Source organism: Antechinus flavipes, chromosome 3, assembly GCF_016432865.1.
Source record: "Antechinus flavipes isolate AdamAnt ecotype Samford, QLD, Australia chromosome 3, AdamAnt_v2, whole genome shotgun sequence".
NCBI classification, from domain to species: Eukaryota; Metazoa; Chordata; class Mammalia; order Dasyuromorphia; family Dasyuridae; genus Antechinus; species Antechinus flavipes.
Genome location: NC_067400.1, coordinates 267,065,172 through 267,082,627, shown reverse-complemented (window position 1 = coordinate 267,082,627; position 17,456 = coordinate 267,065,172). Strand labels below are relative to the sequence as shown.

Here is a 17,456-nt window from a genome sequence, read left to right as displayed (position 1 = left end):
AGAATCAAGCTTGAGTTCGGAGACAGACTGAGTATAGTTTCCCTATTTTTCTCTTTTAATCAAATCTATTTTAGCTTTAACTTTGTCTGAGATTATGATTACTACTCCTGCTTTTTTTTTAGCTGATAAATTCTACTCCTGATTTTTATTTTATGTTTCAATCTTTTGTTTCATTTGCCTCCTGCCTCCTCTACCATACTTCTACTTATTATTTTATTTTTTTCCTTTATATAGTAGTTTGAAATTTAAATCACATTGAAAAAAATCAGATAATCTTAAATTAAGATTCCCAAAATCAATAGTTTTGTCCCATTGTTATTTAAATTATCTGCATCCCTTCTAAATCTTTAATCTCATTTTTCAAATACATGATAAATGCCAAAAAGATTTATCTTTAGTACATTTGAATGGCATAGTACATTTAAAACATGTCAAAATTAAAATAGAATGAGTGTTGTTCATAATTTTACTTCTACAAGAAACCAAAAGAGAACATTTTTTATTATTTAATTCAGAAATTTTACAATTTTTTTCTTGTCTCTTATTAAGATAGAGTGGTGATTCAGCCCATCAGAAACTAGATATTAATCTGTAACTAATCCTTTCTTTAAAAAAAAGGAGGAGGAGGAGGTGAAGAAAGAAAAAGAAGGAGGAGGAGGAGGAAGAGGAAGACAAAAAAGAGGAGGAAGAAGAGGAGGAAAAAGATTTTTCCAGTTCAATTAAATTTTTTAAAAATCACTGTGTCTACTACTTGAACCACCACTGTAAGAAATAAAGATAGTTAACATTTGTTGCTCACAAATAGCTGACAGAATAATAGAAAAGGGAGACCTTCTTTCCTACATGAGACCCTGAAAATGCCACATTTTCACAGAAAATCGTAGCTCCTGAACAACCACCAATGAATTTACTTTACTCTTGCCATACAGTTGGTGTAACTAGCTTAAAGTCTTTTTTAAGGAAATAGCCTTGTAATAATTGTTACAATAAAGAGAGTGGGGTGTCATTAGGAATATGTGGAGCCAGAGCAACTAATGACTCCATCACTGATGTCTCTATGAGTGTCATCGCAATTACACTATTCTCACTTGGGCCTGCTTCCTTTTAGGTATAGTATCTTTCCTGGATGTGTTATTCCTTGTTTGTCTTTGCAGATGTAAGATTCTACTTTCTGCTGGGCACGATTGCTCAAATGGAGTGTCTTGTCTCAGATGATCTTGTAGTGGATGGTGACTCACAGTAAAGTGAATACTTTGTCTCTGCTCAGTGCTCTTTGCTCTCGGTTTTGGACATCGTCTATTCCAGGTTATACATTGCACATGTCAGTAATGACTAGAACCTCTATTTTAGGGGGGGAATGCCAGCTCTGACAAAACAACTCTACCTCAATCCATAGGAGTTTATAGTCAAGCAAAATACCCACAGACTTAGATTATCTCTTCTGTTTCCAACATCTAAACCTCTATAAAAAGGACAACACTCAGTTCCAAATATCTGTTTAACAAGAGTTCTCCTCCCCAGAGTTCCCCTTCCCAAGATTTCCTCTTGTTTTTAACGTAGGTGGCTTTTAGACAGGACAAAAAGTAAATTCTGGCATTATTCATCTATCTGATTCAAATATTTTTTTAAGTAGATTTATCAGAGGCAATAGATAGGTGTGGTACTCTATTCTGTCCATTCTAAAACACAAACTAGTCTTCAAAATAGATTCATGTATAATACCAAAAAATAATTAAGACAAAGAATAAAATATAGAATTCCCCCCATGGTTTCAGGCAAGCAATTAATTAAAATGCAAAGAAGTTAAATGACTTGCCATAATTTACACAACTAATTAGTGGTGGAAGGAAAAATAGAATTCAGATCTTCTCATGGTAAGGAAAATTTCAAGGGAAGCTAGAAGCTCAGAACCCCATCATCAGCCTTTCTATTATCACCAACTGGCATATTTTTCATGGAAAGAATAACCAAAAGCATAAAATTACTAGGATATCTAAACTTACTTTTTCTCGCTATCATAGCAAATATGGAAGAAAAAAGCAAGTTTCTCATAAAATTATAACCCATAAACCAATAAATGAACTCTTAAAAGATATCAAGGGACATTATTTGCAATTCTATCATAAATCATAAATATGTTATCTGATTTTTTGTAATAAAAGTTAGCAGATAATCAAAGTAATAGTTAATGAAAAATGTTTTATCATACAATATCTTGAGTAGTATATTTGCTTTTCAATTCCATTCAACTAGCAGTTTTAAGCTACTACTATGTAATTGTTCTAAAATGCTAGCATGACTTTCAACAAAAAAGAAAGTAAAGAAAGCTCAACACAGTATATATAAGAAACAATTTTTAAAAATCACACAACCCAGCTTTTGTTCTAAAGATGTAAGCAGAGTAAACATAAAGCCAAATATTTAACTGGGTCACCAGAATGAGGCTTCCCTTCATTAACATAACAATTTCAATAGCTTTCAAAGGTTTATAAAACTCCTTACAGCAACTCTATGAGGTATATAGTACAAGCATTTTTGTGCCAATGATGAAGAAATTGGAGCTTACAAAGATTAAGTGATTTATTTAAGTCACATAGCTACAAAAAGTCAGTTTCAAAACTGACAGATTTCAAGACTATCAGATCTTCGAATTCCAAATCCAGAAACTTTTCTACCACATTATATTTTATTTCAGTAACAGGAATTTTCACTAAATGAGAGTTGAGAGTGCATAATAATAAGATAATCATAAATAAACACAGAACAAATTCCAGTTTAAAATGATATTCAAAACTACCCATTGTTGGAGAGAATTATTGAGTTACATGCATCTCTTCATGATCCTCTAGAGTTTTCTCTGGAGATATTGGAGTGGTTTCCCACTTCCTTTTCCACCTTATTTTACATATATGAGGAAACTGAAAAAGTACCTTGTCCAGAGTAATCTATTAGGTAATCTAGTAGGTGTCTAAGGCCAGATTTGAATTCAGAAGATGAGTCTTCCTTATTCAAAGTCTAGCACTTTATTCATTGTATCATTATTCATTCAAATATTATACTACTTTTTTTTTTTTTTTTTTTTTTTGCAGGGAGACTATTCCTAGGATTTTTTTTTCAGGTTACGTCAATAAACTTGTACTCAATATATGATATGGTGAATTTGGAGATTTAAAAAAGTATGTTAAGCATAATTACAATTTAGGAAGGCAGTGCAGTCTTACAAAGAGTGATGCTATTAACATCAAGTGATCAGGATTCAAAATATGGTTCCAATATTTGAAATCAATTTTACTATATGTATAACTCCGGTTACAGCATTATACATTTCTTTGAGCCTCAATTTTCTAACCTCTAAAATCTAAAACCTACATGATATGTAAAGAAAGTATATTAGAAGAATGAAAAATGTGCACAAAGTTATATTAGAGAATAATTAAATACATAAGCAAAGTTTATAAGGGGAAAAAAAAACATGTTTCAAGAGACTCAAAGAGGGAAGGATCATTTCTCATGAGGGATCACACAGAGTTTTATAGAGGAAAAAGTTCCTGAACTGAACCTTAAAGAAGATATGAATAAAAATAGAGATATAGAAAAATCCATTCTAGCCTTAGAAGAATGTTGTGTAAAAAGACATGGAGGTAAGAAAGATTTTTTACATTATTTACAAATAGAAATGACAGCACTTCTTGATAAAATATATAATATTTATTTTGAATCTTTTAGGAAAACAAGGACTATCAAACTATAAAAATGTACAGAATTCCATAAAAGGACAAAATGGAAGACAGAAAAAACCTACATCAAGTAACATCAGGATTATTCTTTGAGATGCTCTATATAATATTATGCTTCTATATGAGTATTTAAAAATAAAGTAGGTACATTAAAAGAGAAAAATCAAAATTAAAATATTCTCTAAACAAGTAAAACATGTTTCCTTGAATTCTTTTAAGAATCGAGAAAATGAACATTTTCCTCTACTCAATAATCCAAGAAAAAGATTTAGTAATGTTTTAATCATCCATGTATGTTTAATCCTATTAATCATGGTAGTTACTCAATCCCACATTTATGCAGATTGTTCCAAATACAATTTCCTCCAATTTGCTAAGGTTAATGTAGCTAGGAACTAGGTTGAATTCATATTGAAATGTGACTAAAGAACTTATTGTTATATATTCACTTTTGATAGGAATTATATGAGGACAAGGATTTAAGTTAAGGTCATGTTCACTTCAGAAGATTAAATTCAAAATGCATACCCAAAGAATGCTAAATAGTACAAGATATTACATAGCTAATAGGTTTTTGTATAAGCAATTGGGGTTTATGTTACTGGATTTAAAAAGAGGATTTTCACAGCTTTACCAAATGATCACTTAGGCGGGTCCATTTTTTTCCCTAATGGTAGCAAACAGAGTATATATAAGAAAAATTTCACTTACTTACTGAGGGACATGAGGAATTAGGAGAGCAGGTAGTAGTAGAAATTAAATGAACACTGTTGATGTCATCTTGTAACCCATTTCAAAAGCCAGCTTGGTTCCCTTTCTGTTCAAATTGTGTCTAGATAAATTTCTGACTTTTGAGAAAACTTCATCGAATCACGGGAATTGTGAATGGATTTTATTCCTTTGAATCAAGTCTTGCAGAGCTGGGAAGCATTTCTAACCTGTTGCTTAGAGACCCTTAAATGAAGACTTAAATCATGCTGACCAGAAAACCAGTAAGATGCAAATATTGGTGCAAGGAGTTTTCTTACAATTGTGCATCTCAAACAACCTTTGTTTTATCTATGTTATAATAATAATCAGTTATTGTTTTCTTACAGATATTTGAAAGGCGTGGAATGCTTCTTTTTTGTGATTTCAGGGAATTGCCCTGTTCACTCTCCCCTTGCCAACTTGAAATTTTTTTATTCTTTTCTCCAATGAGAAATCAGATTACTCAGTTTTGTATTCTGATTGCTTACTTTTAATTGGTTATTAAGGAATATGCCTAAGTGTGAAGGGGCAGATCAGTTGTCTGGAAAGCCCCAACAACTATGAATCATAACACATTTGAAGGAGTTGCAAATCGACCTTTACTGATGCAGATGTTGCTTGTGAATTGGGAATGAAATAAATCATAGGCAAGAGGGAAGAGGAGAGAAGTCAGAGAATGCAACTGTCTCTCATTCTCCTTGTAGCATTATCATCCTCTCACATGAAGGGATCTATTCTGCAGGTCAGAGTTAGATCCCCAGCAGCCACTAGCAAAATGCACCTGTAACAACTGGTCTTGTTTGATTATTTGTTTTTAATATTTAAAAATATGTCTCCCCTTCCATTTGGGGTCAACTGCCAAACCCAAGCCTAGACCTGATTTGTTGGGCAATTCCTATGCATTGCTTAATAAATTGATATGCTTTGAAGTTTGAATCTTCATTTCCTCAGTCGTTTAACCTTTCACCCACCACATTAGACAGCAAAACATTCTTTGGAATATTTTAAGAGGACTTACCAAGGTGGCACAAGTCACTTCAATAATATCTACAGGTGGTGCTGGGAAGCTATTAATTTCTAGGAAAAACCAAACTTTTACATGTGAAACACTTCCTTTGTTATCTGAAAAATAAAAACAAAAATTTTTAAAATAAATTTCCCTAGTATGGCTTTTCAATATCTCTAATATAAAAAAATCTCTCTTTTTCTCTTCTCTTCCTATTACCATCAATAAAATATTTCTATGTTATTCTTTTAGTTAGCTATCATAAAGTACTTTAAAGATAAAGTCAAATTGTATAAATAAGTTTTGATGGAACTGTGGCAGAAAAAGGAAATGTCTAACTCATAGATGGCAAGTCTAGGACAAGAAATTTGTGAAGAGACATGGAGTATTATTGAAAAGTGTAAGGAGTGTATTCCTATCTACCAGGTCAAAGGTTAAATTTTCAGTGTGAACACCTCAGAAATTGGCTAATTATAAATCTACACATGATTTTTTTTCTTTTATTCTCTAGACTTAAGAAAATGATGCACAAAATGTTGATAAAATATTAAACTCAAAAGTGTGTTCTGTGTGCTTTTTTTTTCAAAGTACAGATTGTTAAAAACATTTACCAGCACACCCTTGCATGGAAGCTACTGAAAAGCAGATTAATCCACATTTTGTCTAGAATCTCTCCTGTTCAATGACTAAGAATGTATAGACATCAATTTTAAAAGCCATTTATAAGTTTAACATTGTCAAAATAATGGCAAATTACTATGTGGCTCATGCAATGGATAGAGAATGTTAGATGTGGAGCCAAGAAGACCGGAGTTCAAATTCTGACTCAGATACGTTCTCTGTTTGGCACTTAGCAAGTCTCTTAACCTTTTTCTGCCTCTGGTTCCTCTTTTATAAAATGGGGATTAATAATAACACCTATCTCACAAAGTTGTTTTTTGGAAGATAAATATATTTCATAGATAATATCTATTATTATAATGTAACTAATCCAAAAAGAAGACATTGGCAAATTATTTTATGACATTTTATGACAGCAGTTGCAATGATTACCTCTTTTGTCTTTCATAGTTTATTTATTTATTTATTACATTCATATGATATTTTTATGTTTGTTTTCTACCTCCTCATATTAATAATATGATCATTGTTGAACAAGACTAATTCCATTGCTATATCTTTAAAGGAATCTTAATTTTTTAAAGTATAGATGAAAGATAAACTAGAACCTTGAAAGCAGCATTTTCATGGTATAAGAAAAGATGAAATAATTAAAAACCAAAAGCTTTTTGAGATCATCAAACAATAAGTACAATACATCGTTTACATCTTTAACCCAACTGTATCATAGTAAAGCCATGGTGTGCTGTGGAATTGCTTTTGCAAAACCTGTCTGTTTCACTAATGCCTTCTTTAATTATGCCCTTAAGCATATCTAAATGATTATTACATAAAATTATACATATATATGAGAGATATTGAAAAAATAAAAGTGGTAATAATAAATGGAATAATTTGGGGAAACCAAAAATAAAATGTTCACCAAAATGTTAAAAAAGTGAATTTGTAGTTGTTGATGTTATCTTTGTTACTTAAAAAATTAAATTGTACTAAAGAAGGGAAAGGGACCTGTATATGCCAAAATGTTTGTGGCAGCCCTGTTTGTAGTAGCTAGAAACTGGAAATTGAATGGATGCCCATCAATTGGAGAATGGCTGGGTAAATTGTGGTATATGAATGTTATGGAATATTATTGTTCTGAAAGAAATGACCAGCAGGATGAATACAGAGAGGACTGGCGAAACTTACATGAACTGATGCTAAGTGAAAGGAGCAGAACCAGAAGTCATTATACACTTCAACAATGATATTGTATGAGGATGTATTCTGATGGAAGTGGATTTCTTTGACAAAGAGACCTAACTCAGTTTCAATTGATAAATGTTGGACAGAAGCAGCTACATCCAAAGAAAGAACACTGGGAAACAAATGTGAACTATTTGCATTTTTGTTTTTCTTCCCGGGTTATTTTTACTTTCTGAATCCAATTCTCCCTGTGCAACAAGAGAACTGTTCGGTTCTGCAAACATATATTGTATCTAGGATATACTGCAACATATCTAACATATATAGGACTGCTTGCCATCTAGGGGAGGGGATGGAGGGAGGGAGGGGAAAAATCGGAACAGAAGTGAGTGCAAGGGATAATGTTGTGAAAAAAAATTACCCTGGCATGGATTCTGTCAATATAAAGTTATTATAAAGTAAAATAAAATATTTTTTAAAATAGAAAAAAAATTAAATTGTAATTAGACTCTTTTTTTGTATTTTTGTGTTTTTTCCCCAATACCATCTTCTTCTACTTCCAATAATTTGTTAATTTAATAAGGTTTCAATACCCTCACACTAGTGTCATGCATACTTTATCAAATTCACCTCTTTACTCATATATATATATATATATAATATATATATATATATATACTTTTATGGCTGGAGAAAATTATAATGGAGTTACTGTATTTGATGGTCAAGTTTGTTTAAAAAAATATTTATTGAATCTTTTCCACATTTTTTCCACATTTGCTGTTCTTCTACTTTCAGCCTTAAATTCCTTTGGGTTGACTTTGCTCATCTGGGTTTCTTATCTAGTTTCTTTAAAATAATTTTTCTTTCACTATTTTTTTTGCTGTTTTATAAGCCTTTAGGGCTCATAATTTTTCATCATCCTTCTCTGTTAAGATTTTGCCAGTGAATGTTTCCTCTAAACTGATACTGTCAGTAAGTCAAGTGTTTGCTGACTCATGAGCTTTTGGGGTTTTTCCATTTTCCTTGTTTCAGCTATTGATTCACATTGACTAAGCTGCTGTATGAAATTATAGTACTCCATATCTATGATTCTCTTTTCCTATTTTTCATCAATAGTTTAAAAGTTCACATCAAAGTTGATTTAATTGCTTGTTTCTCAATTTTATTCTTTTTAAGCTATTATATTAATTTGTATATTTTCACTAAAAATTTAATGATCTGACAATATAGACAACTAATCAGTCATGGCTCCCACCTTCAATAATGAATCTCTTGTCTTTAAAATATAAATGATTTCATTTTTTTTGCTCTGCTATTTGGGGTCTTCTGACTCTTTTCTTGAAGAAAGTATTGTGTAAATAGGTCTAAAACCTTTTTCATATAGCTTATATATATAAAATACAGGTTTTAGACCTATATTCAGTCTATAAATATTAATTTCTTTCATTAATTTTGTCACCTTTTTTTTGAGTTGCTCATTTACCTTTAGTGCTTTACCTATCACCCAGCTCTCACCTGTGACTCCAAGAAGTTGTACAATATGTAGTAGTAATTACACAATCTATACTTTAATAGGCTGTTAACTTGCAATGTAGACTATTCTTTTGCCAGGATTGTACTCATTCTAGTAGAATTTGCCAGAACTTATACTTTATAGGCATCACGTTTAATTTTTTGTAGTTTTTCTATTCCTCTTCATTCTCTGCAATGATGCATCAACTGCAAGTATCTTTGTGATGATTTTTTATTATTATTTATCAAATATGATGTAGCACATAATGATTTAATGGCTCTTGAAATTATGTTTCTTGCTTCCTTTGATTATTAATAAAACCAACTTTTCCAATTTCATTTGCTAGTCCAAGGAGAACCTTTGAACTATTTTTCCAGTTAAGATTCATACCTCTTTTTTGTCTGTTAAAGTCATGGTGTGGATATTGGTTGATATTTTCTTATTCCTCCACTAGTACTTCCATTAGTTGGTCAGTAGACAAGTATCTCAATTTACAGTATATACAACCAAATTAAAACTTTTAAAAAGCTTGAGAACAATACAATTCACATATATAATGTGCATCAAATTGATTACTATATGAGGGACAGGGGAGGGCAGGAGTGAAGGAGGGAAGGAGAAAAATCTAGACCTCAACATCTTATAAAAACAAATGTGAAATATTTTCTTTATATGTAATTAGAAAAAATACCATTAAAAAAGAATAATACAATTATTGGCAACCATTTTCCATCTTTCTGCATTGTCACTACAAAATCATAAGAAGAAAAGGGATAGGAATTAAGCATTTTTGTAGTTCTACTGTATTGAAGAAAAATCCTTTCATACTTATGTAAGTCATTACTCAGAATGTACTCATTCTTTTTCTAGGACTATACTCATTCTGGCAGAATCTGCCAGAAATTATATTCAATGAGCATCATCTTTAATAACACATAATCATCTCAACACATGAGATATCAGAGTTGGGATCTATGGAAGTAATACTTAATATATTACCTTACTATAAAAATTTATTTCAGGAAATATTAGGCCTAGTTCAGTTGCTATTTCTTCCATGAAACATATCCTCCTAACCCTAATTTCAAGGGTTATCCTCTGATTATATTGTATTTTATATTTATCCAATTAATTTTATTATGTTTTAATTTATATCAATCAATTGTATTCATTATTTTAGTTTTCATTTCTAGATAGTGAGATACTAGAAGGCATGTATTTTCTGTCCCTATTCATTTATTTATAGCTCATAACATTTAGAACATGTATTTCCCAAGAGAGATTAACAACAAATGTTTGTTGAATTCAATTATTCATGTTTTTAAAGCATCTAATTTTATTATCTTTTCCTAATTTAACAAATTAAAAATTTACTAAAGCACTTAGTAGTATGAGAAAAATAATCTAGTCCTTGTTTTGGGGGAGTTTACAATTTAATAGGGATAGTAATAGGCATATATAATAAATACAATCAGCACAGCTATAATGTGTGAATTTGTTCAAACACAACTAGAAAACATTCTGAAAATAAATCAAATTTCAAGTTGATTTCTGCCAGACTTCTCTGAGACACAGCAAGAATGCAAAAACAGAACCCTTCACAATAACTTACAAGGGGCTCATAAGCAAACTGGGTCTTTGTCAAAGTAAAATTTTATATTTATTGTATATTCTCATCTAGTAGGAGTTGTGATCAGGGAAGGGCTAGTCCATACCACCTATACCCCTACTTCCTTCTATTATGGTATCTAACTAGTGGGAGTTGAGGTCTGTTCAACTTGCTAACGTAGCCAGAGGTTTAGGGCTAGGAACCAGAAGGTAGCTATTATTTATTGTAGTATTTATATATTTCTTAACTATTTAATGTATATAACTTGCTATCTTTTTAAAATTAGATTCCTATCTTTTTGTAAGAGTCACTAACACAGTTTTTGAGTATTATACCCCTAATTTTATTTCCTCATGTGTTCTATGAATTTTATTGATTGATTTGGCATACCTAGAACACATGAAAAGTTATAGTAAAGCTTCCTAAAGGTGACAATAAGAAGGATATATATCTATATATGTAAATATATAGATATATCACTTTGATCTAGAAGAGAAAAAATGGACATTTTTATGAAGAAGATGAAGAGAAGCATTTCAACAAATTGAAATGGAGTGGAGTATGAAATAAGTTTCAGGTATAAGGTATTAACCTATGCTGATATACAGAAGAAGAAAAGGGAAGTGCAAAATCTGAGAATAGCTAGAATTCCAGTTTCTTGGAAAATTCACAGAATTGGAGAGCAATCTGGAATTATGCCGAAAAAGTTATCAAACTGTGCATACGCTTTGATCCAGCAGTGTTACTTCTGGACTTATATCCCAAAGAAATTCTAAAGAAGGGAAAGGGACCTGTATGTGCCAAAATGTTTGTGGCAGCCCTGTTTGTAGTGGCTAGAAACTGGAAATTGAATGGATGCCCATCAATTGGAGAATGGCTGGGTAAATTGTGATATATGAATATTATGGAACATTATTGTTCTATAAGAAATGACCAGCAGGATGAATACAGAGAGGCTTGGAGAGACTTACATGAACTGATGCTGAGTGAAATGAGCAGAACCAGGAGATCATTATGTAGCTCAACAACGATACTGCATGAGGATGTATTTTGATGGAAGTGGATTTCTTTGATAAAGAGACCTAACTCCGTTTCAATTGATCAATTATGGACAGAAGCAGCTACACCCAAAGAAAGAACACTGGGAAACGAATGTGAACTATATGCATTTTTGTTTTTCTTCCCAGGTTATTTTTACCTTCTGAATCCAATTCTCCCTGTGCAACAAGAGAACTGTTTGGTTCTGCAAACATATATTGTATCTAGGATATACCTCAACATATTTAACATATATAGGACTGCTTGACATCTAGGGGAGGGGATGGAGGGAGGGAGGGGAAAAATCGGAACAGAAGCGAGTGCAAGGGATAATGTTGTAAAAAAATTACCCTGGCATCGGTTCTGTCAATAAAAAGTTATTATAAAATTAAATTAATTAATTAATTTAAAAAAAGAAAAGAAAATTCACAGAATTCTGTGAATGAAATGTAATAATGAAAAGGGGGCTAGGTTTTCAAAGTCCTCAAACATCAGGCTTAGGAGTTAGTAATTTTATCTTTCCGAGCAATCGGGATCCACTGAATTTTTTTTTTAACAGAAAAGTAACCTACTTAAAGTTATAAATTAGGATGGGTTAATTTTTGTAGCAAAGTGAAAGATAAATTCAAGAGGAAGGGAACAATTCGAATATATTTTAGACAGAGAACCAGATCTGAACAAAATTACCTACCACTGTATGCCTGAGAAAGAAGATATAGAAGCAACATATTACCAAGATATAATTAACTAAACTTAGTAACTAATTATTTGTGGGAGAAGGAATGCAACCAAAGACAGCATCTAGGTTTCAAGTCTCAGTGACTGGGAAGATATTAATATTATCAATGGGAATAGAGAAGTAGAAAAAGAAAAGAGCTTAAGTGGGAAGGAGATGTATAGGCATGATGACACAAAGAAACTAAGAAAAAATTCTCTTCTCTGTGCTTCTTATTCATGGAAATAAATCTTAAAATAAAGCCTTATTCTTAAAACTGAAACTTTTCTCACTGAAAATGCAGGTCATTATATTACAAGATGATGTTGTTTGATTATTATATTCTCTCTAAGCAAAACTTACCATCCACAATACTCATAGAAACAGTTATTTTGAAAGCAAAACATGATGAACTCAAATAAGAATAAGATTTCAAAACTGAAGGGAAAGAGACTTATTTTATTATCTAGTTTCAAAGAATAACCCTTAGTATCAAGTAGTTTTATTTACCATAAAGATAACTCTTGGCCTGTACCTTCAAATTCTAATGATAATGTGATAAGATCCGAAAATAGACATAAAATAAAATAAGATAAATCCATAAGAAATACTTTCTCAGAAAAGACCACAAATAGCATAGTGAAAAACACTTTGAAATGCGTGCACCTATGTTTTTAAAAATTAAAACTGAAAAAAATTAAAGTTGATAGATACACATGATTTAGACAAAGTTAACATTTAAGAAATTGAAATGCACTAAGTGGGACATTCCCAAAGACCAAAAAAAAAAAAAAAAAAAAAAAAACCCAACAACATAGAGTTTTATCTTTCTTTGAAAAACTCATGTAAATGATAGAAAATTATTTTATATATAACAAAACAAAATGTTTATTTTTCATCCTGGCAAAGAACTGTTGGTTGAAGTTATAGATAAATAAATTGTAATATTCAAATGAAATTGAATGCCATTGCATTATAAGAAATAAAATTAATGAAGAATTCAAATACATAGAAAAGGTAAACTGAACTGAATCAGAATAATCAGAACAAGAGAAATAACATAATGAAATGAAACAATTTAAGTGGAAAGAATAAAATAAAATTGATTGCTACTTACTTATGACCATGTTTGGATCTGTAGATAAGTTTAAAGAATATGCCCTTGAAGGAACTATGTGAAGGAACTATGGAAGTGAAATATCACATGTAATTAATCCTTCTACATAAGCTAGGATAGGGATGCAATGCCCAGCCCCCACAATTTGGAAAAAATCTGTGTAAAATTTGTGGCCCATCTTCTATATCAGAGAAAAGAACTTGTATATATTTTTGATATTAAAAGACAAAATGTGTTGATATTATATAGCAATGTGCATATATTTTATGCATTTCAGAGTTTCTTAATTTTTCATATGGTCTATTGGCCTTTTCCCATCATCTGCAGCTTCTGCAAAACTCCTAAATATCCCCATTTAATTTCTTATGCAAACCCATGATATATTGAAAATGCAATGAGGATTGTGGTGTGGAAGAGATGTTATCAACATGTTTTTTGACTGATTTGCTTCCCATAACCACCATCATTTCTTTCAAAATCATTGTTACAAGTTACACTGTTTCTGTGTTGAGGAGACAGGGATATTATTTGAAAATTGATGTTATGTTAAAGTAAAAAGCATTATTTTATTTTTTTAATCAGAGGATGAAATCAAATTACTATGTAAAGACAAAATTTTAAAGCTGGAAAACAAAAGTTTCTTGTTCTTCTCTACCACAGTAGAACTACCCTTTATGATTAAAAAATAATAATAATATTAGTACAGTGAAAGGTTAGTCATAAAAATAATAGGATAGCAGGGAAAGGATATTGAGAGGGAGAGGGAAATTATGGTCCTTTAAGACTTTGGCAGTAAGCCAAACGAAAATTAGGCAATGTGGTAGTACACAAAGACAAGTTCTAAAAGCAATGTATTGCTTTTCTCACTAGGATTTTCATAGGATGCTATGAATTTCATCTTGACACTTTATTTTAGAATAATGACCTGGTAGTAAAAAGAATCAAAAGGAAAGGAAAATGGAAATAGAGTTGCAAGAAGCAGTTCTCTATAAACCTCCAATTGATCCTGTAATGTAGAAATATGGTAATATGTAAGCACTCAAAATTTTAAAAGTAACTTAATGATTAATAACTTAATAATAAGAGCAATTTTAATAGAGAATAGCAATATCTTGTTTAGGGTCATTGCTGGTAAGAGAATACTTGGTTAGATATGCTATAGACCTGAAATTGTGAGACAACACTGTTTCTCTATGTGATAAAAACTAACAGAGCATCAAGAGCATTTGCCTTCTTGAAGATGTCCTTTTTTCAGAAGAGATTAAGAATAATTCATTGATGAATTGAAAGTAGAAAAGAAGGAAGGAAGGAGGAAGGAAGGAAGGAAGGAAGGAAGGAAGGAAGGAAGGAAGGAAGGAAGGAAGGGAGGAAGGAAGGAAGGGAGGGAGGGAGGAAGGGAGGAAGGAAGGAAGGAAGGAAGGAAGGAAGGAAGGAAGGAAGGAAGGAAGGAAGGAAGGAAGGAAGGAAGGAAGGAAGGAAGGAAGGAAAGGCGGGAGGGAGGGAGGAAGGGAGGAAAGAATCTTGTTTAGAACCATGTAAATGGTAACTGGAAGAAATGGGATCTGACCTCAAATCTTCCAACTCCAAACCTAGTACTTTTTTCCCCATTAATTCTTTGCTAGTTTTGTTTTTGTTTTTTCCCTTTCTATCAAACCCCAAGAAAACACAATTGAATAATCCATGAAGAGACACTCAAACTGCCTAGTATAGTGTCTCTTACAAAGTAAGTGCTGAATAAATGTGTTGATTGACTGATTGAACAATAGAGAGAAATTCATTGCTACAACCCAAAGAATTAGGATATCTTCTTCACATTTTCTTAATTATTTTCATAATAATTTCTTAGATTTCTTATAAAGAAACTCATATCAGTATGAATTTTGGAGATGAGATTTAAGCATTTTCACGTGGTATTTTGGCTGTCAAAGATCATTATAAATATTTTTTGAATCAAGTAATATAAATATTTATTTCACTCTATAAGGAAATTTAAAGAGAAAGGGAAAAACTATCAAAACATTTACATAAAAGATATGTTGGTAATTAAATATTTCCAAAGTTAGCAAAACCACTTTATCAAACTCATTGTTATTATATGAATATGCTCAATTAACAATACTGTTTTTCTGCTCTTAAGTTAAAATGAATTTGATCAATCCATTTAAAGGACTATATATCAGATGCAACAAGTGTCAACATATAAAATGCATAATAATTACAGGATAATATGGCTAAAATTTTGAATTCCTATGTTATTGCTTAAGTTTTCCAATTTAGTGTGAATTGTAGTAGACACAAATCCAATCATATGTAATTTAGTTTTAAATAATTTTTAAAATGTATTTACACAAGTACATTATAATTCATCAAACTTTATTACAGAATATTAAATAGGAGCAAAACCACCAGGAGACCAAAGAAAATGGCATGATTTGGCAATACCTATGCAACTACCTGAATTGTAGAATGAGTTTAGTAAAATGCCATTGATATATTTATCTTCAGGCCCTTTACATAGATTCCTATTGCACTGATATTCCAGCTAACTAGTACTGGACAAATAGAATCAAAAGGTTGGTACTTCCTCATGAGTTTGCTGCTTATTAGTTGTGTAAACTTAAGTAATGTCTCTATTCCTTGGACCCCTCCTCTTTTACATGATGGGGCTGAACTTGATCTTCCAGTACAAAATGCTGTGATCATATGAAACTAGTTTCAAGAGCTGAAATATCTTGAATTAATACAGACCCCTGCAATTTTTTAAAGTGTACATTGAAGACAAATGTCTTCATTTAAAAAGGATATTCTATGTGTTATTTTTAATGACTACAAAAGAGAATAGGCTTAAAAAAACAGTTTAAGACATTTTACATGTATTGACTATGGTAATCAGAACTCATAAAGTTAATTTGTGATCATTGCATTTAAGTTTTTCATAAATCTGGCATGAATGGATAAAATCAAAGACAAAAATAAACAGAGGATGATATTCCTAAAGCACAAATATACAACAAGTAATCTACTTATTAAAGGAAACTTGGGGTTATTATTTAAAATGCTTTCCTTTTCTTTTATAAAAGGAAAAAGTGTTGGAATCCTTACTAACTGCTAAGTAGTTAGAGTTGATCTAATCTTACAAAAAGATGTTTTGGGCAGAACCTGAAACAAGGTACTAAGTAGAACTACCCATAATCCCTCTCTCTGGAAGGAGCATAAATAGGCCAATGGGCCAGTTGAAGAGGCTTGAGAGAGGAAGACGCTACAAGTCGAGATTTCACTGGAATGACATGAAGACTGGAGCTGGCTGGAGGCTGAAGAAAGCATAGGCAGAGGCTGAAGGACCAGACCTTTGGATTTGGTGACATTTGGAGGGAGCTCTTGGAACCAAGCAGAGAGATAGGCCTCTAAGCTAACCGGGCTATATTGGAAATAATAAAAGATCTGAACTTTTATCACCTGGCTGCTTTTTGAGAAGAAAAAGCTCACCACATTTTGGTGCCCGAACAGGGACAAACAGACCCCTCAGTGGATTTCAGTGGAAAAGCTCCGATCCTGATTCAAGTGGAAAAGCCCCGATCCTGATTCAAGTGGAAAAGCCTCTGATCCTGATCCAGTGGAAAAGACTTCAACCCAGAAATTAGGGTGAGTGCAACAAAGAAATTTTGTTAGAAGAGTTAAAGTAGAATTTCAGCTAAGATGGGACAGATATTTAGAAAACAGCCTGTTTCTGTTCAAAGAAAATGTTTAGAGAGCATTGTCAAAGTTATGGAAAGCCAAGGTTTAATTATAAGTTTACAGCAAATCACTGAACTTTTACAAACTGTAAAGGACATATGCCCTTGTTTCTCTCTTGATAAGGAATTAGATCTAAATGAATGGAAATTGGTTGGAGAGGATCTTTGTCAATTCTATGATAAAAATGGGCCTAACTCAATAATTAATACATATAATGTAATACAATTGGCTATAAGAAGTTATTTAAGTGATAGAATGATGAAAAGGAAAGTACAGGAGGAAGTGCCAACTTTACTAGGTGAAAAGGAGGACAAATCAGATGAGAATGGAGTTAATTACAATTCTGAGTATGATACTTCACAGCAGGAGGAATTAGGTGATTCCACATCTCATGACCCTCCCCCCACAATTAACCCTTCATGGTGGA

General features: G+C 31.7%; 1 protein-coding gene across 1 annotated transcript in view; it reads right to left on the bottom strand.

Moving 5' to 3' along the window:
• The window catches only part of LOC127557165 (cilia- and flagella-associated protein 47-like), a 244,823-nt gene extending 231,519 nt beyond the window's left edge, over positions 1 to 13,304 (bottom strand). The window contains exons 1-2 of the mRNA XM_051990593.1: positions 13,295 to 13,304; positions 5,506 to 5,609 (exon numbers count right to left, since the gene is read on the bottom strand). Coding sequence (XP_051846553.1) covers positions 5,506 to 5,609; positions 13,295 to 13,304 — 114 coding nt within the window. The remainder of the gene's footprint in view (positions 1 to 5,505; positions 5,610 to 13,294) is intronic.
• Between the last annotated feature and the right edge of the window lie 4,152 nt (positions 13,305 to 17,456).